The sequence below is a fragment of the Clytia hemisphaerica genome, unplaced genomic scaffold, assembly GCF_902728285.1.
Source record: "Clytia hemisphaerica strain Z4C2 unplaced genomic scaffold, Clytia hemisphaerica genome assembly, whole genome shotgun sequence".
NCBI lineage: Eukaryota > Metazoa > Cnidaria > Hydrozoa > Leptothecata > Clytiidae > Clytia > Clytia hemisphaerica.
Window position 1 is genome coordinate 41,970 of NW_027103713.1, and position 24,652 is coordinate 66,621.

The 24,652-nt window shown below is 35.2% G+C and overlaps 1 protein-coding gene across 1 annotated transcript; it reads left to right on the forward strand.

The window, feature by feature from the left end:
* Positions 1-577: 577 nt before the first annotated feature.
* Positions 578-23,964, forward strand: LOC136804230 (uncharacterized). The gene is made up of 17 exons (XM_067060932.1): positions 578-774; positions 3,113-3,244; positions 5,375-5,481; positions 7,327-7,628; positions 8,370-8,502; positions 9,062-9,429; positions 9,813-9,966; positions 11,379-11,627; positions 12,089-12,601; positions 13,829-14,115; positions 14,954-15,098; positions 15,314-15,672; positions 17,870-18,280; positions 19,610-20,080; positions 20,751-21,203; positions 21,999-22,544; positions 23,723-23,964. Exons 1-13 carry the CDS (start codon positions 683-685, stop codon positions 18,110-18,112), a joined length of 3,084 nt encoding a protein of 1,027 aa, XP_066917033.1. The 5' UTR covers positions 578-682; the 3' UTR covers positions 18,113-18,280; positions 19,610-20,080; positions 20,751-21,203; positions 21,999-22,544; positions 23,723-23,964.
* The last annotated feature ends 688 nt before the right edge of the window (positions 23,965-24,652 follow it).

The window sequence follows — 24,652 nt, forward strand, 5'->3', positions numbered from 1 at the left end:
TGAAGCCTTTTTTATTTTTAAGCCTAAAAATGTTCTTAACATGTTCTTATTTTCACCATTTTGTAAGTATTGTTGTCCATTTTCCTAAGAAATCGGATGTTTTAGAGTCCGCAAAGCCTTTAAATGTTCTTATATAGTTTGTACTTTAGTTGCTAAGAATGATACTTGTAGGTTTTGGTACTCAAAAGTTTCATGCTGCCCCGTATGAACGTCAATCATCAGTCAAATAAAATACGTTAAAATACAAAATTTATATTTGGTTTGTTTTGTCTTTTGTCTTTTAGGATTTTGGGTGTTAAAATTCATTGGGCATTTGATTGTTGTCATATGATGTGGGAAAAGTTTTAATGTTTTCTGAAATTTGATTAGCTTCTTCAGATATATACATAGTTATATATTTTATAGATTGTTCTCATAAAAAAACCTGTATTGTGATTGGTTTAGTTTATACATTGATCTGATTTTTTTCATTATTCAGATTGTCAAACGATGAATATTTCCAAGAATGAATGAAGAATATTATGAAGAACCTTGACAACCGTGTGAATTCAGTTGAAAAAAAAAAATTTTTTGACAGTCAAAAATATATTTTTATTAATGTTAATAGACATTTCATAACTTTGTCAAAAAAAAGCAGAAGAGAAAACAACAGGAAAAATCAAAGATGTAGTTTATTTTGTATATGATAAAAATTGATATTAAAATGAAGATCAAACTTCTTTGTCTTTTTCTTTTCAATTTTTGTGGTCTTGCGGTGGGTCAAAGTGAGACCGGGTAAGTCACTTTTATTTGAATCGAATAATTGTCAAAAACTCTTCAAGAATGAAATTTGTACAAAATCTTTTGTCTGAATGATCTATGTATCTATCATCGTGGTGGCCAAGGCTCTCTCTCCCGAAAAAAAGTAAATTAACTTCGAACGCGCTGTAATCTCTTTTAAAAGGTGGCCAAAATACGATTTTTGTCAATTTATATTTCTATCTAACCTTGAAGTCTTTACTGAAGTTAAATAATGATTTACTTTTAATTTAAATTTTTTGAAATACCTGTGGGACTAAATTATTATCTTTAAAAAATAATTTCTCTCGATGAGTCCTAAATTGGCAAGTATCTAGGTCAAATGTAATGTTACTTTAACCCTATTGGCCCCAAGCTTTTTTGACTTTGGTATCCCCAGGGGGGGGGGTAGAATCTACCACCCTCGATTATTTTTGATCTAGAAGAGCTATGGTCATGAAATTTGGTACAGATGTTCTCCATCTTTAAACAAATTTCCAGGAAGAAAAAAAAAATTGATTACGTCATTCAAAAACCGATGACGTCATCACAAAATTTCAACCTGTCGGAAAAAAGCCCAAATATATGGTTTACAAAAATGGCTATTACAATCGAACCAAAAAAGATAATTAGATTCTGTTTAAAGATTCAGAAAGATAAGAGGTTGTTTTTTAACATAATTGCCGGTTTTGAAATTTCAATAAAGACTTTCTCTTAAAATCTATGCTGAAGATGAGTAAAATTTTCAAAATTTGATGACGTCATAAATGATGACGTCATCATTTTCAAAATTTTTTTTCAATTTTTCAAGTTTATATTGTCAATGCCTATCAGGTGTGAAAATTTGAAAATGATTGAATAAATAGTTCAGAAGTTATCAGCACTTTTAAATTTTGAGTTTTAAGCGATTTTAGCTGGGTTTTATGTCATGTTTCACAATAAAGTCATAAAACCTGATCTGAACAACCTATGACCCTAAGATTTTGCACAAGTACTTTTAATTAGATTTTGTCAAAAGTCAGAAAGTTTCAAGTCGTTTGAAAAATTTTTCTCAGAGATATTCACAAAAGAACTCCAGCGTGGTAGATTCTACCCCCCCCCCTGGGGCTAATAGGGTTAATAGATTTCAAATGATAGATTTATGGACCTTTCTGTTACGTTTTGAGAAAAGTTGTAAAAGTTGTGATTTGATCAATCATGATTGGTTCGGTCATGAGAATATCTTATTTGCTTAAGTATGCAACAGAGATCCTAAAAAACCCTCTTGTCATTTTGAGTCTCCTTCGTCTGAAAAATTAGAAAATTGCCCCCTTTTTCTCTCAGCAACAAAATACAGTAATCTTTGTAGTATACCCAAAGACTGCAGATGAAATATGATGGATCGGAGAATCTATAACTAGCCCAGTAGAATTTTGAGTCAACCTAGAAAAGATTTTTATAAAAGGTTTCTATATACCGTTGGAAAGATAATTTTATCAACCTTCAAATGTGGGGTAGAGTCAATTATTTTTCCATCGGTGGAACCTTTTATAAATTTTTTTTTCTATTTTTGATGAAATTCTACTGGACTAAACGGTATTTCCTTGTTTCTAACCGATTTCGTTTCTTATAAGTTTACATTACCCATTTACACAATACTCAAAACAAATAGAGTGCATTCAAGCTATCATGCTTTCTGTTGCTTTCTATCACGGTATACTGTTAGTACAGGATTTCACAAAACCGAACCAATCAAATCATAAGCATAAGCAATCATGTTACTGTATAATGACAGAATTTTGTTTTGCACATGAATTTTCAAGAGGTCAAGATCTGTTTGATCAGACTTACACGTTCTTTTTAGAATAATATCTTCAATAATAAGTCTTCAAAATGTTCTTTAACTTTTTTAGATTTAAGCCTAAAATTGTTCTTGATTTTACCATTTCGTGAGTGTTTTCTTAAGAAATTAGGTGTTTTAGAGCCCATAAAGCCTTAAAACGTTCCTAACTTGTTTTTAACATTTTATCTATGGAAGCCTTACGTTCCTATATATGGGCTTTTCCAGAAAAAAATTGAATATGGGGGGGATGGAGGATATAACGATTTTCAGTGATTTACCCCTCGGACAAAGTGACTTTTGGCCCCCGGACAACGGCTTTTACCCCCGGACAAGCATCAGTTGACCCCCCTGGACAACCCAAATTACCCCCGGACAAGGCAAATTTTGATAATTTTCGCTACCCCGGACAATAAATCCTCCACCCCCCCCCCCCCATGTACGGACATTTATATACTGGAAGATCCCGCCATATGATACATTTTTAGCACGACTAGTTTGTTTATTTTTCTGTAGAGTATGTGGAACAAACACTGTATACTACACAGTTTACACATCCGTCATCAAAACAAGAATATCACCTCTGTATTACACCGATAGCTGCTGCTCTACAACGTGGGGAAAATGTGAATCCTGTCAAAGAATAAGGTAAGGAAAATGATACTAAAGTGTAAAATTTTCGGAAATTGCAAAATCCTTTTCAAGATTTTTTAATAATTTTTGATAGTGTAAGAGAATACTTTATAATTTAAATAAACCAGCTGCGCTGGAAGGTCAGCCCAATAAGCTTAAAACGATTAGAAGGAAGTACAATCAAGAAACCTAATTCGTTGTTAAAGTCAAAGAGGTTGAAAAGCTCATTTTGGCTGAAACTTAAGACGAAAAAATGTTTAACACAAAGTTGGATTTGTCCAAAAGTGGACATGGGATAGATGTTGGAATTTCACCTTTGGGGAGGGGATACTAGGTTTACGAGGTGACGGGTGTCCGAGCCGAAAGTCGACCCTTTGAGAGACAAAATTTTGATGATTTTGGGACCCTTTGAGAGACTTTCCTAAAATTTTGGTAGATTTTTTCCAAATTTCGGTTTGATTTTCACCAAATTTTGGTCAAAACTTCTGGAAATCGTGTCCTTTTTAGAGAAAAATTTTCGATTTTCTTGATTTTGGGACCCTTTTAGAGACTAACTTATGAATTTGTACCCCTCTGAGGCCTGAAAAAAGGTACCCTTATGGTTCGCATCCATTTTGCCTAAGTAAACCCCCCGGGAAATTTCACCTGAATCTGTTCGTTAGAATGTCTTAAACCTGTTCGTTATTCTCTGAGAAAGTATATCCGAGGCGGTCGCTTTAGATGTTCACTGTTCACTGCAGCTTTCGTCACATTTACACGCTTTTTTTTTTTATAAGAATGGTGTTTTTTCATTTCATCATGGATATTCTTAACTTTTTGACGAAAATTATCCAAAAATATTCTTACGGTATTCTTAGGCTAAGATCGAAATTGGCAATCTACAGGTTAAAATGCATTAAAAATGGCATTCTTAGGTTCAGTTGCTAAATTCCATGATGGTGATATTCTTACCATATTCTTAATTTTTTGGCAATTTTCATCATGGACATTCTTATAAAGCGTATTCTTATAAAAAAAAAAGCGTGTATCAGATTGATTTAAATGACGTGTTGAACTAAGTAGGCCCCTAGTATAATGTGAATGAGTGCATTTTATATTGAGGAAGCTGCGTCGAAAATTCCGTCCAGTTTCGATAACTCAATCAAAAGTTATGATGATTCCAAGTTTCTGTTAATGTTACGCCACACTTTGACGTTCATTTCTCTGCTTTCTTACACACAAAAACTCTCTCCAGACAAGAAAGCCTCAAAACCAATCATAAAAAACTTTCTTTTATATTGTCTATTTATTTACAATGCATTAGCTTCTTTCAATTTATTGAATAAACAAAAAATTTTCATTTTTACTACTTTCTTCTTTTATATAGTGTTCTTTTATTATTCTCATATTATGCGCAAATCGTAATAAATGAAGTGACGTGTTTCTTTTCTCTTCCAATAAATAGAAAATATTTTTCGCGTCAAAGTTTTACCGATAACTTGTTTTCCGAAAATAATCCGAAATCGGATTTAAAAAATAAGTCCAAATGCGCTGCGGATGCTGCTGCTGGAAAAAAAATCGCGGAACCGATTTGAAGGGTCACCGGGGCTGACCAATGAGAACCTGGGAGGTACCTAGGCAAAATGAGGGTACGGGTATTTTTTGGATCTTCAAAATCCCACTAAGGGTCCTAAAAATCACGTAATCTAACTCCAGTCTCTCTAAAGGATCTGAAAACAGCTCAAATTCCATTTCGTGACCCTCAAAGCCTAAATTTCTATAAGATAGTCTTTTTTCTCCATTTAAGTCCCTCTAAGGGTCTGTCTTGTTCCCTATATGCAGAGAGCCATACGTAATACGAAGTAATGAATTGTGGGGTGGGGTGTGGACTCTAGAAGATAAATGTTGGAGCATGTATGAATCCTTCGAGCTTAAGCATATTTAAGTCTGGAAGGGGAGATAGTAGATCTCTAGCTACAAACACAACATAGGCGGTTTTAGACCATGCCGGACTTGTCAGAGGAAGAGATTTGTAATCGTAATTTCATTGTCTTTGACCGAGCCTTACACTCCTTTGCTTGTTTCCGACGTACTTGCTCTATCATCTTAAATCCGTCAGTGCACAAACTAAAAAGTATTATATATTATTTTTTATTTTAATAATAGTTATAAGCTTGATCACTTCGCATTCGTGTCATCGCGACAACAAGCTAAAGAAGTTGTGATTTGTTGTGTGGGCTACGCGTACTACGATGGAAAGTCTTGCAGACCAGGTAGATATTTACATACCCAGCTGGCAAGCAACGTTGTTTCAACGTTTATCTAATGTTCATAACGTCCATATAACGTTAGATGAACGTTGAAATAACGTTATGTGCCAACTGGGTATCACTCAACCAGTAAGGGATATGTTCAAAATTGTGTAACCAATGGAGCGATGGCCAAGTGGTCGAAGACGTCAGCGTCTCAAACCAGGGATTCACAGTTCGAATCCCCGCTCCTTCTAATGTTCCGTTCAGTTCATAGATAGTCGAATGGCTGGCCGTGGACCCCGTGAAAACAATCAAAAGACTGTCTAAAAGTCCTAGATTACTTGGCTATCCATCTATCTATCTATCTATCTATCTATCGACGATTTTTAGGGTCAGAAGTGTGGGTTTTTCCAAATCGCTTCAGTCACTCTACCGTCCTCAAAAGTGCAAATACATAAACTCACTAATATGAACAAAACCGTTGTAGGAAAATGTTCTTCGGGTTAATGAAATTAAGTTAACTTCTTTCAATTTTACTTCATTTTCTATTTTCAATATACGAATATAGGCTAAACAACCGATGTCCGGTTATCTAATCGGTAAACTACTATCTAAAACTACAGTCGTCTAAACGACCGGTGAAAGCCTAAGCAACAGACGATCGGTTAATTTGAACTGTCTGTCATCATAACGCACAATACACAGTATTCTCCTTAAAGCAGATGTTAAACTCTTCGAGCCTCTTGGGAGGGGGGAAAAACGAAATTTTGGATAACTTTTGATACAGAAGTATCCCCCCCCCATGACAACTGGCCCGGGACAATATTGCCCAGGACAATCCTCCAGACAATTACCCCAGGACAATTGGCCTCAGATAATTGCCACCGGGGCAATTACCCTCTCCCCTTAAAATAAATCCCAAACAATTACCTTCGAGACAATTCTTGATCGTTACATCGTATCTTTTGACTATTTTCTTGTTATTCTTGAAGACTGCATTTAAGAATGTTGTATGAAAGTGTATAAAAGAATGCGGTTAATAGTATGATTTTTCCAAAAGCCACTTTTTATTCGAACCTCTCCTTTACAGTCTGCATCATAGACCCACTGAGAAACAAGCATGTGTGACCAAAAAACTATTTTTCGTAAATAAGAGCTAACTCAAAAATATGCAACGAATTTTCTTATAAAAAAGTATTTACCATAAAGTTCACTTGACAAAAAAACCCAGAAATTTTCTGTTTGGTCCGATGGAGCCAGTTTTTGAGTTTAATTTCATAATAAAGCATTAGAATTTCATTCCCAAAACTTCAAAATATCTTCAAGAAAATCTAAGAAATTCCAAAGATAAGTTTTTCTTTATAAGAACATTATGGCTAAAATTGAGTTATTTATCACCATAAACTTTGCCATCTCTTTGAATTTGAAATGATTATAGGGAGTTGAGAGGGGGATACAATAATAATGATATTGTCTAGGGAGTAATTGTCCCGAAGCAAATTGTCTGGGGGTAATTATCCTAGGGGCAATTGTCCTGGGGGTAATTGTCCTAGGAACAATTGTCCGGCAGGCAACTACCCGGGGGCAATTGTTACAGGGGCGATTGTCCTGTCACCGCTAAAAGTGAGCATTTTAGATAAAACAAGGACCTGTCTGTAAAATTCAACCATACACGTGACCAAACTGAAATTTCGCACACTGTCTTAGGTGGTCAGTATCTACCACTGGTGAAAATTTCAAATTAAAAGCTCGCAAGTAATTCCTGAGTTCCGGCGGGTTGTCAACGTTACAGACCGGTCTGCAAAGTACCAAAGACCAAGTTTTTTTCGACTACTAGTATCTTTTATTTGATTTTCTTTTCTTTAGAATGTTTATCAAAACCGATCGGCCCGAGTCATACTGCAGTCTCTAAAACCAATTGTGATAACAAAATGGACCTTGGTGATGAATGCGCCTCCGAATGCGAGGACGTTCGTTATGGGGTCCAGTACCCAGCCAGTTACTTTTGTTCAAATGCTGAGTGGTCTAGTTACAAAATCCAATTTCAATTCCTTACTATCGTATCCGGTGTTCTTATGGAATCGGCATGCGATGATTGCAAATTAACAACCTTCAAAATTTTGTACAAACAGTCTATTAGCAGGAGTTGGATGAAATTGGCGTACCATGTAAGTAATTGCTATCTTCGATTTATGACTGAGATTTGATTACGCTTTGCTAGAGTGTCTATATGAACAGAACTTGCGTTTAAAACAAAGTGTAAAGGAAATAAGACGTGTTCCATAGCTACGATCGAATGAATTCAAAGAATTAAGACATTAATGGGGTGCGCTCCGCAGATGATGATGATACCTTATCGGGGAAAAAATGTCGGAGTTTTATTTAGTCGGGGTTTTTTTTCGTCGGGGAAAAATTTCGTCACCTAGAAGCATTTTCGTCACTTTTCCCCGACCAAAATTTCAAATTCGTCACTTTTCCCCGACAAAGATTTCAAATTCGTCACTTTCACCCGACTAAACTGTCCAAAAGAAATGGTTTCTTTCACTAGCTCGAAAATGGATCTTTTAATTCGACGTTTAAGGCACTAATTTCGGTAAATAAAGGTGTAAAAAATTAGATTTGAACTTTGGTTGCGGTATAAAATTTCGGAGAAATGTTTTGGTCGGGGATAAATAAATCGGGTAAAAGTTTTGGTCGGGTGATGAAATGTTGGGGAAATATTTCGTCGGGGAAAGATTTCGTCACTCCCTCAAATTTTTTGTCACTTTCCGCCGATATTTTTTTCCCCGATGAGATAATTGACGTTTCTCAAACTATTTTGTTTCAGTTGAGACCAGGGCGTCTGTTGAAACTGAAGAAGAAAATCGTATGATACTGTAACTAAATATTTTCTTCTTTTTTTTGCATAGGACTTACATCAAACTGAACGAGTACAATATTTTGAATTGAATCATACACTGGCTATCAAAATCTCATTTCAAAGCCTAACACCAGATCCTTACAAAATTCATTTGGAGCTCTACGGGTGTGCTTCGTACAAAGGCTAGTTTTGTTTTGTTTTTTCAATTTTCCATAGCCTCAGCTTTGGTTCAGGTTGCAAGTAGGTACTTAGGTCTTCCAAAATTTAAGTTTCAAATCAAAATTAAAATAGCTGTGCCACAAGCTAGCTTAACACCTTAATAAACACCCCTGTCTCACAGCCCCGATGAAACTTTTTCCTACAGCGGGGATAGGGGATAAAAATTGTTCCAAAGGTGAAAAATCCAGTGGGGATGGTTTTGGAGTGCAATTCCTAAACAATAAATTTCGAATGTGGATATGAAATCAAAGTCAAATTCTCAGTGGGACTGAAATTCTAGGGTTTTTCTCCCCCGGGAACGAAAATATTGCCAAATTTTCCAGTGGGGCTTGGGCCCCAGTGGGTCTTTGACACAGGGGTGTTAATAAGGACAACCATAAAATTGTTATTATTCGGTCCCTATTCTCAATTACCCCTCCGGTGTATATAAGGTCCTTTCAAGCTGCAATTATTATTTATAACATTTTCAAATCTCCAAATCATGTAAATCTATTTTAAATTTGATTTTTGAATTTGTTCCAGGTGCCTACCCTCTTGGACTTGAAAGTGGCGCAATAAACGATGAACAGATTTATCAAGATGATTTTAATGGTGTAACATCAAGTTATAACCCACAAAATGTGCGTTTAAACTCACCTCGACAGAACGGTTGGAGACCATGGATTGACAGCATTGATAACGGTGTTGAGTATACCTTTGTATCGTTTAAACTCGATGACCTGGTAACTATAGATGCGTTAGATATCCAAGTTGGTAATCTGGACGAAGAGAACAATGCAAATACATTCCATATCTCGTTTTATGATTACTGGAATGAAAATGCAGCAAAAGGACCATTACGTTATACGACAATACCTGAAAGAACCTCAAATGGTCAAGGGACTCCCTTGGTTAGTCTCCCCTCTCTACATTTTTTTCTCTTTAACTTAACCTTTGTTCGTTCTTCCGTCTCTTTATCTGTTATCAGCTTTTCTAGGAAAACCCATTATTTCTTTCTGGTTTTTGTATAGTGATGCCAAATGACAGTACCCAAAAAGTGACGGAGTACGGTTTTCGAAAAAAATCTTTGGGGGATCACCAAATTCTGCCTAAAAATGAATTGGATTTTGTGTGAAATTACTTCAATAGTTTTTTTCTTTCTGAGTTTTGCATAAAGATAAAGGGCAAGGTTCTCTAAAAAGTGGCCGAAGCCGTTTTTTCTGGAAATTCTTTTTGGTCGTAAAAATCGGTAATTATAGTAATTATAACTTTTTCATTGATTGTATTACTAAAGGATATCACTACCCCAGCATACAAAAAACCGTTCGAGACTTGGCGTTATGTTTTCCCATATCCTATCTACACCAAACATCTCTATTATACCGTCCTCAACCATCAGACACCTTTGTTCCACAAGATAGAGTTTATTGGGAAGAGAGGCTTCCACGGTGAGTGTCTTTATGAAACTGTTCATCTAACGTTTACAGACCATATAAAAAGAACGACAAATAGCTATTAAAAAGCGACAAAAAGAACGACTAACCCTAACCCTAACGCTAACTATCATACCTCAACCTCCCGGGGGGGGGGGCAGTGGGTTTACCAACTGACATGATATATGCACCGAAAAATTGGCTTTTAGAATCGCACCCTTACAGTGCAGAAAAAATCGGTGAAATTCATACCCTTACAGTGCATTTTTTCAAATTTTAAACTCTTTTAGAGCAAAAAAAATCAACATTTTCGAGCAAAAATTTGCAATTTTCCCAGATTTGCTGAAATTTCCACCCTTACAGTGCATTTATCAAAAGTCCACCCTTACAGTGCATTTCTGATATTTTGAAAAACATACCCTTAACCGCCGCACATACCCTTAACCGCCGCTCATACCCGTCGGTCAATTTGCCTGACTGCCCCCCCCCCCGGGCTCAACCTTGGTCAGTGACTACCACCCCTAGGTACTTTACGTTATTTAACAACTAGCGGTTTAAAGAACGATAAATTACGCATGCGTATAAGTCTCTATTTGGGTGAGCTGGAAACATTAGATGAACTAACTCTTATTACTCTTATAATTGGCTTATAAAATTGGTCGGAAATCTAATCAACTTTTAGATGGCTCCTAGGCTTAGTTGAGTGTTAGATGTGACGTCATAGCCTTTCTATCATATGGGAGGTATATTGAAACAATAAAAAGTCCAGGAACAACTTCAAATTAGCCCATAATCATTTAGCTGATAATGAAAAAAAAATTAATTTTTGAGCAAAATATTGGAAATACTAAATTATCTTTTTTCACCCGAAACAAATTTTTCATGTTTTATAGAATATTTTCCTTTAAAAAACCTTCTTGTTAAAGCTCCCAGAAATGAATTATTATTTGATGTATGCTAAATAATCGATAATGAGCAAAATAACCAATAATTATAACTTTCCAATTGTCCCTATTTTTCTGAATTGGTATATTATTGGTCAAACGCACGCTCGAGCATGCGTAGTTAGAAAAAGTTTATCATTTCCCATTCTGGAGCTAATCAAGGGATAAAATTTGCAATATACATTAATTGAATCACTAAACAATCTGAAGAGTTATAAAAGGCGACTATCAATACTTTGCTCAAAAATCAAGCTTTTTTTCATATTCGTAGTCTTTTCTCATTTGATGTTAGTGAGAGAAGGGAGACGATGAGAGAAGTGTTGCTATTTATAAATCATACTTCATCGCAGAGGTCTCCGTACGGGAATCTTTTTATCAAACAGACAATGCACAATGAGTGTACGACGAAGCGATAAACGTGAGATACACTCTGGTACAGATTAACATTGACTATATATAGCATATATGCTTCTACTTTTTCAGCCGAACACTCATGGAAGATGGACCGTAATGACGTTTTTAAGGATATGGCTCGTAACCATCATTTTTATTCCACTCCTAAATACCGCCACTTGGCTCCCGAGGGACCAATACAAGGATTTGCTGAGAGCAAATTATCAGATAATAATAGAGATGACCAGCCACTTCAATCTTTACCTTTCGAAAATGATGACTGTTTGGTGAATGCTGATTATTGTAAGCATGGTACAACTTTTCTCATGGCTGCTAAACGTAAGTCGAGTTTTCTGTTAACCTTAAAAAAGATATGAATGATATTATATGAGCTAATTCATAATCGATTTTCAAGTCATCTGGGAACCGAACGCAGACCTCCCGCTCGGAAGGCAAGGACGATCACCACTATTATACACAATCTACCAATTCTTTTGCTAAGTAAGATTCCAGCGCTCAAAATAGCCGATTGCATACGATAGCCTTTGACATAATAAGCATAAATTAGGTATCATATTGGGGTTGTGAGAGTAAATTTTTCAGAGAACGAGATAATATACCAAGCAACCCCAGGCCTGACCCGAAAATTGGAGTTACTTATAAAAAGTGTGTAAGCCTCTTTTAATACACCGAAGAAAGGAATATCACTTTTTAGTGAATAAATTTTCATGTACTGTCACATCATGACACTGTCTATAAAATTCTAACTAAAATTTTTCCTTTTTAATCTTTTTATTTAGTTGAGCGCGAGGGTCTATACTCTCGTAGCCTACTTATCAATGCTGATCTCAAAACAAGCTACGTGCCAATTCCTGCAAGCTGTCAGCAGTTTAGTCTCAACAAACGTACTGCTTTTTACTTTCGCAATGTAAAGATACCGAAACACGCCAAAATACATACCGCTAATTCTGGTCTCTATTATGATAACTTGCAAGTTACTCAGCGTTCTTCTAATGGTTATTTGTTCTTTAACGTGCGTATTTACATCGGGCTTGATGAAAACTTCGTCAAAAGTTGTCATTATCGTTGGGATGTTGAAACACATTTTTTACTAAGTGAAAATTTCCAATCGAGGAAATTGGATACCAAATATTTTCGTCTTTTTCTTGGGAAAGAACTTCAAAAAGTGTTTAACTCACCTTGGTGGAGATATGGCATGTCTATCATCATATACATTCAACCTATGCAAGATCTTCCCGCTTATGAAGTAATGGTAGAAAGTCCCTGGTCTCTAAAGATATGGTATCAACAAGGTATTTTTGAGAAAAAGATGTTCGGTGTGCGAGAATCTTTTCTTCAAATACGGCAACAACGGCTGTTGAAAGTCTGTTTCAATATAATCTGCAGCGGAGACAAAAAAAAACTTTTGATAGAACTTTTTTTTTGCGTTTGTTAAAAATATTATAAGGAGTGGGATATTATAAAATATAAAAGGTTTAAAAAAAATTTTTTAAATGAAGATGAAAAATGAAAATGAAGAAAAAATCAACTTCTTGTAGGATTGTCCTACGATCGTCATTTTCATATCAAAAAATTTTCAATTTCAGAGTGTTATCACTTTGAAAAAACAATTTATTCAGTCAAAATACAACTTAAAACTAAGAAATGGGCTCCTTTTTGTTGTTTTTTTGATGATTTTTAGAATAGCTTGGTGATATACTTTGGGCTATATCTTTTGAGTGAACTAATATTTTTTCAAGAAAAGTTTTTTTACTGAGAGATGATAATATTCTAAGATAAAAGAATTACTATTGTGAAAATGGAAATTACAGCACAGTTTATATTCACAAAGTTGATCTTTTTCTTTTTAATTTTTCATCTTCATTTTGCAATTTTTTTATTTTCTTCTACTTAATATAATATCCCACTCTTGAATATCTTTTCAACAAGCACAAAATTGCAATCTAATTCAAGTTATTTCAAAAGTTACATCCCCCCTCTTCTACCCCTTAGCGTCAAATATTTACAAATTAACCAAAAATTTATCATTTTCTTTGCGGTAAAAAGTGTCTGGTTGTCACTTTTTTAAGAATTTTTAGTCAATAGACTAGCCCATTAAACCTGTTTTTTTTCTTTCTAATTTTGGAGATCCATTAACACAGCCCAGGGGATGGGAAGGATGTGCGGAACCATATGTGCAGCCAATAGGGTCTCAATAAGATTTTTACAGTGGAGAGAAATTTTGATCAAAGTCGAGCAAGAAAACCAACTATCGTTATTTTGAATTTTTTTTTATTAAAGAGCAAAAATAATTGGATGTACCAAAAAGATCACAACAATGAAACCAGTTTTTCATCTGTTTTTTTGGCTCAGTGACGAATTCCTTTTCGTTAAAATGGAGGCAATTTTAACTGATTTTAGATTTCGGCCAATTTTTTTTCATTGGCCGATGAAAATTATTGACAAAATTCAAAACTCATTACGGTTATTATCATACCCATTAGTTTTATTATTATCAACTTTTGTTCAATTTCTCGTAGTTTGTGACGATTTTAAGGAGGATTTGGTGAACAATCTACCATTGTCGTCATTCAGTTACACAGGATCACCTGCTAATTGTGATGATCCAAGTTACATCAAATTCAATGATGAAGAAAATCATTGGACTCCGTGTGACGGATCTCATTTAGTCTTACAGCTTTCTGGTACACCACACGTGACTATGATAGCTTTCAAAGGCCGACAAAGTGGATTTGTTAAGAAATTTGAAGTGTTTCACAGCTGGGATGGTTCTCAGTATCATAAGATCAAATTTTCTTCTAAAAATGTAAGTCTTTTGTTACTACCTTATCGGGGAAAATTTTGAACTTCGTCGGGGAAAAGTGACGAAATTTCGGCCAAGTGACGAATATTTTTCCCCGACGAAAATTTTCCCCGACGAAGTTTTCCCCGATAAGGTATAAAAATTAACTAATTCACTGCAAAAGTCATCCAATTCATCATTTACCACTCTCAAGATAGAATTCTTTGTGGAAGTATCTTCAAACTGTCTTTCCGAAACCATTCATTATTTTTCGAATTTCGTTAATATATAATTATTTCTTAATTGTATACGACATTTACAAGAGTTAGTATATATTTCACACAGTACAGTATCATGTAAGACAGCCGGCTGTACTATATCGAAAGGAAGATGGGACCGATTTCAGGCCCGGCTGAAGTGGGGAGACTGGGAAGACTTCAGCCTCCCAACTTTTGAGCAAATGAGTTTTTTTTCTCGAACTCATAGTGAATTTTAACACATTTTTTGTTTTCAGTTTCCCCACTTTTACGAACGAATGTTCCGTACCATCTTAAATTTGTGCTCTGTTCAGGAAGCAATTGAAAAATGGAGTTAAGAGGCGATAAATTTACAAACAACTCGTTGGGTGTTCATCATTTACCCTTCTTTACAAGATGAATCAGCTATTCATCGTCCACGAACATTTTTAAAGTGCTCAAAGCTATTTTTCTCTGATCGGTACATAACAAACTCGATTTCATTTTCCATCTACCAGTTTTAGAAAAATTTAATTATTTTTCATTTCGATATAGTTATGCCGACTGTAAGAGCCATGCAGGGTTGTCCTCTTTTTCTTTTTTGAATTTTATTCTTTCCGTTTTAGTACTTTGAAAAATTTTCGAGTCAATTGGAATATCTTTCTTTTCCACATCCGATCCGTATGAAATGGATCAAGATCAATGTTCTTGAAGTCATTGGTGATTCTCCGTCCATGAAACTCGATCTTATTGAATGTCAAGCAACTCGAAGTATGTATGATTTTTTTTTTTCTCAATCAATTGAATTGTGGATTTTTGGAAATTTAAAAAAAAAATTCCAATAATTCACCCATTTTGTGTGTGCGTGTGTTGAAAAACAGGATTAATGTTTAAAAATTGTCTTTGGTAGGTTCACCACCATAAATTAAAATTGATCCGACTGATTAATACTCAATTTGATTACATGCCATTTATTTCTCTTGTAGATTTTTTCGATGACTACTCGAAGAAAAAATATCCGAATCTCATGAAGTATAGGCGCAGTATATCGATGGATGTCGGTGGAGGGAATTATCAAGGTTTTCTTTATTCGGATAAAAAAGCTGTATTTCATAAAAACGGTGAAGTAGTAAGTCATACTTTGCATCCAGTATTGGACATTAATACGATTGATACTCGATCACCAAAGATGTATTATTTAAAGGATGGCGTAGGTGGTGAGGTTTGGAAACTTTGGCATGACGACTCACGCCTTACAAGTAACACAAACCTATTTCTTGTGACAGTTATACCCTTTACAAATTCGATGAAAACTACAGAGCTATTGCATGGCCCCAATATAACGGTAAGAAATTCCAATAATCAAAAAACCAAACAAGTGAACAATCGTCCAATACACTTTTTTGACCGTAGCCGCCAATTGCCGCGTGGGCATTCTTTTGTCCGTTTTACCACCCTAAAACCGTCCCAGTCTTTTTTTTTGCACCTAACAAAACAATAGAAAAAAGTGTAAAAAAGGATTGGATTGAATTTAGGGTGGTAAATTATATAATAAAGTGGCACGCGTCTGATTGCGCGACTACGGTCGAAAAGGTATATTTTAACTAGGATCTTATGTAAAACTCCTTATAATGAAAGTCTATTTTCAAGATGGTCGGCAGTCTGTCTTTTTCAAACATTGCTCCCTAGAGGGAAGAAAATATACCTATTAAAAGTAATAGCTCGTTGGTAAGATAATTTCAAGATGATTGATGTAAGCGTTGTAGAATCTTCTGAAATTTGAAAATGAAAATGAAAAAAAACCAAGATTAAAAAATGATTTTTTCTACTTGATCAAGTCTTTCGTACAAGAAGGGTTTAGAGGCTCGGTACTTATGTGCCTAAACACACCCCCTTCTATTATAGGCGCTGTGGTATAGTGGTCATTGACCCCACTCGCAGGGGTTCACTTGGCAAGTGAATGAACCTTCGCCTGGGTCAACCCATGCCATGTGAGGGGAATTGGGTAGTCAGTCTTAGGTGCTGATGGGGCGCTCCATTGAAAGCGTCTATAGTTGCGAAAATATCTTATCTTTGAAAAAATAAGATAAAATTGAAGATCTTGTAGAGAAGTGCTATGACTTTCATTTTCATTTTATTTTTGAGAAATTTTTTCACAGTGATAACGTTCGATGATCAAGGATTCACTTCAGTGAAAATGATAGTTATAGCACTTTTCTACAAGATTCTCATTTTTTTCTTCTTCATTTTCATCTTCATTTTTAGAATTTTATAAAAGATGTTTTTATCTCAAATTGTTCCACTCTCGATATCTTTCCAATGATACCAAATTTATAAAGATTGAAGAATTCCTTCAAAAGTTGAAGGTAAAAGAAAAAAGAGTGCACACTTATCGTGAATAGACTTTAATTAGGGCTAATTTCAAGGCATTATTATTGACTTGTCACAAAAGCAAGGAAAATAGAGCGTACTCGTTACTTAGGTCTAGTACTCGTTACTTCTTGTTACTTCTCGTTACCTTCTCGTTACTTCTCGTTACTTCCTGTTACTTCTCGTTACTTCTCGTTACTTCTCGTTACTTCTTGTTACTTCTCGTTAATTCTCGTTACTTCTTGTAACAAAGTAAAGTAACAACCAAAATTTTTCCTATTTTTGATGTATTCTGTCAAGCACCTGAAATAGGTCCATTTTTATCAATTTATCGCGCATTTGGACACTTTTCCGGTCGGCAGTAGCTTTGTGATCCACAAAAAAAAATCAACAGGGGTTAAAGTTTCAGGAAAGTTTAAAACCAACATTTAAAATCAAATCGAAAAAGATTATTCTGCTTTTTCAATCTTCAAATTCTCAGAAGATTCTTCAAAGCTTTTACATCAAAGCACTAAAATTATCTTTCCAACGAGGTATTTATAATTTATCTTCTTTCCCTTGAGACCATGTTTAAGTGACACGTTAGCCCTTTAACTGCCGATGGGTCACACCTTCATTTTTTTCCCTGGCAAATAGGTCGAACCTTAAAAAATACGCACTGCAGTTAAAGGATTAACAATGATACCTTGAAATTAAGCTAATTAGTTTTTGTCAATTTTGATGAATAAGGATAGTTCAAAGTAGACTTTAATCGTTTAGATCCAGTAACATACTATATCGGTATTTTACAGACCAGATTCATAAAAAAACTACTTGTTATTATATTTCATGACTTGAAAGTGCTGTTAACATGAAATTTTGGCCAGCTATAATAATTAGACCTCCCAACTTATTTAAATTATATGACAGGAAAGTGTTGTACACTTGCTTTATTTTTTCAGTCTGTATTTTCTTACTATTGTTTGCCATATTTTCCTAGTATTTTCATATTACATCAATCTTCAGGTAGGTCCACATACCAATTTCAGAGGTATAAGTGTACATTTATCAGTTGCGCTCTTCCAATGCGCTCTTCCAATGGGGAACTTGGTATTTCCATGAATTTATAGTATTTCTGAATTTTATAGATTTAATTTCATGGTCCATTCACCATGTATTATGTTTACTTTCAGAATATGACGACTTCTTCGATAGAGGTGTTTACATTTCAAACAACCCGGACAACCTTGTTTTCTCATCAGCAGCCACCATTGATGGCCTGGATTACATCTACCTATTGCATGATAGTGGTATATTATACACTTTACGCCTATTGGAATACGATAACGCGGAGCCACAAGATTATATTCCTTTCGAACCTTCCACAACTTGCCAAGCAATTGATGTCAGTCCTGATGGAATTTTATGGTGCTTAGATTTCAATGGAGATATTTATGAATTCGATCGCTTAGACGGTAATTGGCATCACCAATTCAATGTTAAAAAATACGGTTCAATCATCGTTCGTAATTTGGCAGTAACCATGACAACCTTAGAATGGCTTGACGCTGATGCAAATCTGCATACTTTGCATAGAGTTAATGGTAAGGCGTTCTTTTGTAGTTTTCAGAAACAAGGTTGTGATTTTTGTAGTTTTCCCAAAAATAAGTGTTATCAAATATTATATAAGGAGAATTTCTCAGCAAAATTTAAAAAACCGCAAATACTTTTTAAGTGCCTTAACTTAGTAAGTTACGGTTGGAAATTAGCGTTGTAATTTTTAACCCTTCGAGTACCCCCCCCCCTCCCAAACAAAAAATTATCCTAATCGACTTGAAATATGACAAATGTTCACCAAATATGAATCGACAACTTTATGAAACTTTGACATCCTTGATGACCGCATCGCCACCTGATGACGTCATCATTCTTTGAAAATACCGAAAATATGACCCCTCCCTTTAACTTATTTTCACTTTAATCTAATCATTTTTGCTCAAATTTTGTGTGGCAACTCCACGTGACATTGTATTTTTGAGGCACAGAATTAATTTCTTGTCACCTGTTGGTATAATGTATTTTACAGACCTGCCCATGATTACCCTTTTTGCCTAAATTAGCCCTAGGATACTGTATCTAGTGATCGGAAAATGCTATTGACTTAAAATTATGACAAGTGTTAGGTATTGATAATACAAGATTGTAGCCAAAATTTCAGCAAAATCAGACGAGTGGTTATGCTCAAATTGAGTATTTCGGGTAAAATACGGACCGGTCTGTAAAATACCAACTGGTCTCGTGACTAAATTGAAAGTCACTTGCAGATCTTGAGATTTTACGGGGGTCCTCAAGCCCTCCCCCCCCCACCAAAGATGCTTCCTTGTAAAAAATAGGAAGATGCTCGAAGGGTTAAGACTTAAGAGAATCTAAAGCTTGTGAATGGACTAGGCTGAGAATATAGTCTGAAAGCCATACATCGCTTTAGAGAGGTGTTTTGACTTAAGGTCGAAAAAAAACCCGACCCGAAGTCATTAGAGTTTTCATAAAGTAGATGATCTTAATATAAAAATATGAGCTATATCTTCTGAATTCGGCTCACTTAGTTCCATATTTTTAAGCTTCAAAATTGAAAATTTACTTTTGGAAAAGTGATTAGAACAAAAAACACGTAAAAAGATGTATTATAATGTAACTGTCTATTTTACACAAAACATATTCTTGATATACATAACTCAAGATTACGTCATTTTCCCTATCGGAAACACCCGAAAACACCGAAATTTGACCTCTATAGTGTTAGAATAGCAACTCAAATTCCGTTTTTTTCGGGTGTTTCCGATATGAAAAATGAGGTAATCTTGACTTTAAGCATATCAAGAATAATTTTTCAATTAAATGGAAAATTGAAATGACAATTTTCTCTTTCATTGTAGGAGTATTGGAAGATGACCAACAAGAACACGGCAATTTTATCCCCATCCTATCTTCCGGGTTGGTGTATACAGGATTCAACACTATTGGAGCTGGAACAGCCATATTTTGGGAGCCTGTAAATCGTCGTGTATTTGCTGTTCACCGTGCTAAAAATATATTCTATAAGTGTGAAATCAGGCAATTTATCGATGATAATTACCGCCATTATTCTCATATTTTTGGAGTTTCTTTTAACATAAGAAACGGTGGATTAGACTGTTATTACAATGAAGGGCAAGCGGTTGTCGGTAGCCGTAAAGCTGTTGCAGCAAAAGACAACCGACCTTATCCTTACCTCAAATCAGTGGTTGTTCGAGGACACTATTACCAAACTAGCGAAATGAGTAGTTATTTTTCAATCAGTCATTTGAGTGTGTGGAGAAAATTCATGTTTCGCAATAGTTGGCTTTGGCGATGGAGAATGGGTGAAAGTAAGTTTGTTGTTAATATCAGTGCTGAAAGTTCGTTCGTCTTAAATGGATTGGGATCTCGGTGAAGTATACAAAGAGGCTTTTCCATCACAAAATTCCGCTTAACCCTTAGGAGGCGAAAGACGTATATATACGTTTTGAAAAGGTCATTTTACCGATACACAGTCTTTTGGTCATAACTCCTGACCACTTGAGATTCAGAGAAAAAAGATCCGCCATTTTTTGTAGCTGAGAGAAAGAGCTTTCCAACGATACCAAAGTTGATACCTGAATCGTTTGTGCTGGTCGAGAAATTGCCTTTGAAAGAATAAATTTCCAGAAAAAAATGATGAACTTTTTGGCCTTTTTCAAAAAAGTTAGCGGCTTTGAAAGGTTAATTTACTAAAATTTCAAGAATACGTGCTATTTTGCCGTGTAAAATCCAATTTTCTGTCTCAGAAGAAAAACCTGGCTTTGACAACTATAATATGCTATGATTTTTGGAAGAGGGCAAAAGAAGACCACTTTATGGATTGCTGAGTTTTAAGAAATTGTTGTTATTTCCCAGTTGGCACACAACGTTGTTTCGACGTTTATTTAACGTTCACAACGTCCATATAACGTTAGATGAACGTTGAAACAACGTTGTGTGCCAGCTGGATTGAAGAACCCATGTCTTTCTTCTTTTAAGCTTTGGATTTGGATGGTTTTTCGACCACAAAACCTTCTGATGCTGATGGAATTACAAGAAGCACATGTTCAAGTATAGGTCTCCCTTTCTACGATCCACTCTGTTCTACACTTGACACAAACACAGAGGGCAAAACCTACTATCTTGGTTATGTGAAGGTAACTTTTACCCAAGCTTCAGTTATGTGTCAACGAGATGGTGGTCATTTGGCTGTTATCACGTCACAAAGCGAGGAAGAAGCAGCTTCACGCCATTGCAAAATTAACATTGAATCGGACGCTATCATGCTCGGATTACATGTTGATAATGGATGGGTAAATGGAGAAACAAGTCAATACCGTAACTTCGGGAATAGCCAGCCACACAATGCTAGAAAATGTGTCGCCATGAGTGTAACAAACGGAAATTGGATGTATTACAATTGCGCTACCAAACGTAGATTCTTGTGTGAAGGTATATTTTGTTTGTAAAAATAACACCAAATATGTTTATATGGTATAATTAAATTCACGACTACCGTGCACTAACTTTTGTTTTAAGTAAAAAATAACTTTTACTCTTCTTTGTGCTTAAAACTATAAAACTATATAGGAACATAAGTTTCGATGTACTCAGACGCTGTCTTAGATGACCAATCTATCACTGGTGAAACTGCAGTAGTTCTTGGTTTTGGGCAGGGGGTCGAAATGTATTTTACAGACCAGTCTGCAAAGTGCCAAATACTCGTGGGACCAAATTCTTTCCTTTACTAATAGTCACTTTTATTTGACAGCCAGCCTTCAGGAACAAATTTCAGTTAAGTCGAACGAGCCAATCGTCCGTGTTTAGCTTAACTGTTCTTGTCTGTAAAATACAAACCAGACGGGTGGTCGAACCAAAAATGAGCAATTCATCTCAATTATATCCATAACTACCACTTATTAACTACCTACATATTTTTAGGGAGGACTTTGATGGCCCCTCTCAATATGTTTGCTCTAGTAAAAAAAGTAGGAAGAAGCTCGAAAGGTTAAGAAATGAAAGCCAAAAAAAGGTTAATATACACATTTACAAAGTGACAGTTTTTTTGAGTTACTCGCCATTCCTAGCTTAATGGAATATCAATGCAAGTTTCCGGCAATTGTTTAAATGGAGGGGATTTAAAACGTACTGGTCTTCGCCTTCTTTGTTTCATTTTGGTTGGACAATGAGGCAAAAAGAAAAACCCTTAAAATTTATTTATAGCATTTTTTAATTTCATAATTTCAGCACCTGCTACACTTTCACAAAAGATTCTGCTGCCAGTGAGCACCATTATGTTCGATTTAAATGGTGAATGTTCAGCCACTGATGAAAAGTCCAACATCGCATTATACAATGAAGCCAATCCACAGGGAAAACAATTCATCGTCATACATATGGAAGATATATTCTTCGAAGAACAAGTCATCATAAAAAGTGTTCAACTTCGATATAAAGTTCAAACATTCCTAACGGGAGATGTTTCTCAAACTTTATATATAGCACCTATAGCAAGAGATCTGGTAAAAACGTGCGAACAAGCAGAAACGTTGAGCGACCTAGAAGCGGCCGTCCAACCATGGCCTATTACGGAATGGACCATTGATCCATCAACTGAAGAAATATTTTCTAGCTCGCCCAACATCTCCGCCTATATTACCGCCATGTATGGCAGTCAGCACCGCAACAAAACTTCTATCAGCTTAATAATTTTTTGGAAAGATAAAAAGGCAGCTGGTCAACATGTAGTTGATAATCTCATGCTTAGTGTCATCTATCGTCATTTTCCTGGAAGTTAGTATTCTCGTTCTTTTTCATTAAAAAATCGAAATATAAATGTTTTTATCTTATGTAGTTGACGCCAAAATGATTTAACGTCAAAATTATATTAATTCTGCATACCATGGTGGCTTCAGAAAGACATATTCTTTTGTTTTTTTTGATATTCGTGATTTCCCGTAAGCAAAACAGTTGTTCAGAATTAAATTTCCTTTCCAACAGTATATAATATGTTAGGGTTTTCGGAGGTGAGACTTTGTCTGATGACGTCAACAGAAACATCATTTTCAAGAGTGTCTCTCTCAATTTTTATTTTCTTTACTCCATGAGGAACCTCTGTGCAAAATTTTAGAGCTCTATCACAATTTGAAGTATCGTCTCTTTTTATGTGCTAACCTACCCCACTAATGGTTTGAACTGTTGTACGGAAAAGTCTGTCTATAATCTGTAGCCAGGGAAAAAAAGCTGTAAATTTTGATATAATTCGAATTATAAAGTACACGCTTTTTTTTATAACAATGGTGTAAATCCATTTCATCATGAATATTCTTAACCTTTTTGGGAAAATCATCCTAAAATATTCTTACAGCACATTCTTAGGTTGGGATCCTAATTCATACTAGATTTAACATTTAGTACATACGTCTCAAGCATAAAATGGCACTTTTGTTAAAGGAGTGAGCCTAACTTGAGGATAATTTATAATTTATAATTGAAAATGCTCTTAAAATGGCATTCTTAGCTTTAGTAGCAAAATTCCATGATGGTGATATTCTTAGCATATTCTTAGTTTTTTGGCAATTTTCATCATGGACATTCTTATAAAGTGTATTCTTATAAAAAAAAAGCGTGTAGTTTTGTGCTTGTTGAAAAGATAATAAGAAGTAAAATATTACCAAATATAAAAAAAATATCTAGTATAAAAACATTTATATTGTAAACTGAAAGTAAAACTAAGTCAAAGAAAGAGCTTATATTATAAGGCGAGTTGGTGGTCCAGAAACTCTAAATCTAAGATATTCATGACGTAATGTTTTAAACGGAAGCACCTGAAATAGGCAGGGGATTTGCCATTAGTTTTATCGTTAAAATTTAAAGTTAGCGGAAAGCTAATTTATCCTTTGGAGCGCCCGGGGCGTTTATTCGAAGTAATACGGTAAGGTTAATATGACGGTTTCTTCTTATTTTCAAAGGGAACTTTTTGGCAATTGATGAACCGACGAAAGTGGGGAAAACATATCGTTATTGGAGATATTCAACACCAAAAATGATCACGATAAATTCCAGATTCAAGCTCAACTTATTCTCGTCTCATTCATTGGTTGTTGCGTTCGGGATTGATCATGGGATTATACCCTACCGAACAGAATACTACAGCAATCCGCACTGGAAAACTTGGGAGGAGTATGAACATCGAAGAATTTCACCCCTATCGGTAAAGAAAAAAAAATTAAATTAAATTAAATTAAAAGAAATAAGAAAAAGGCTTTTATTCACCATGTTTAAGCTCTCTTGCTAGAATTGTAAGCTTTTTTGGTGTTAATTGTTGACGTGACATCAGAGGGTTGAATTAAATTTGACACCACTTCGAAGTTATTCTACCATTTTTGAAGATATAAATATAATCTAAGGCTAAGAAGAAACTGCCAAATTATTTTGATATTTTGTTGATTTGATTTGTTTTACATTATTTCTTTACAACGTAAGAAAACAAGGAGGTAATCAGTGAAGCTTTTGTCTTTTTTTAGGGTATTTGTTTTTAGAAATATAAGTAGTAAGTAAGTTTGCGACCGCAGTCGAGGGCGACCCGAAGGCTCCTTTTTCGTATAGCTGTCTACCCGAAGGTAGGGGAGGGCGCCACTCCTTTCCCTAGATTTCTCCTTTATCCGTCTCTTTAGTTAGTTTCTGAGCATCAAGCAGAGAGGCATCAAGTACCATTTTGAGAATCTTTGGTATGACCCGGCTAGGGGTCGAACCCACAACCTTGCGCACCGCAGCTGGATGCTCTACCTTCGTGCTATGGTCGCTTTAGAAATATAAATAGTCAATAATTGCCGTAAAAACAACTTTTTGTAACCTTTTTTTTTTTATCGTTTGGTTTTAGACCTCTTTTTCCCATTTTG

Excerpts from the sequence above, each read along its gene's own strand:
- LOC136804230 (XM_067060932.1), top strand. The coding sequence starts at position 683 with ATGATAAAAATTGATATTAAAATGAAGATCAAACTTCTTTGTCTTTTT. Across the intron at positions 9,430-9,812 it reads ATGGTCAAGGGACTCCCTTG|GATATCACTACCCCAGCATA; the intron begins GTTAGTCTCCCC and ends GTATTACTAAAG. Across the intron at positions 9,967-11,378 it reads TGGGAAGAGAGGCTTCCACG|CCGAACACTCATGGAAGATG; the intron begins GTGAGTGTCTTT and ends CTACTTTTTCAG.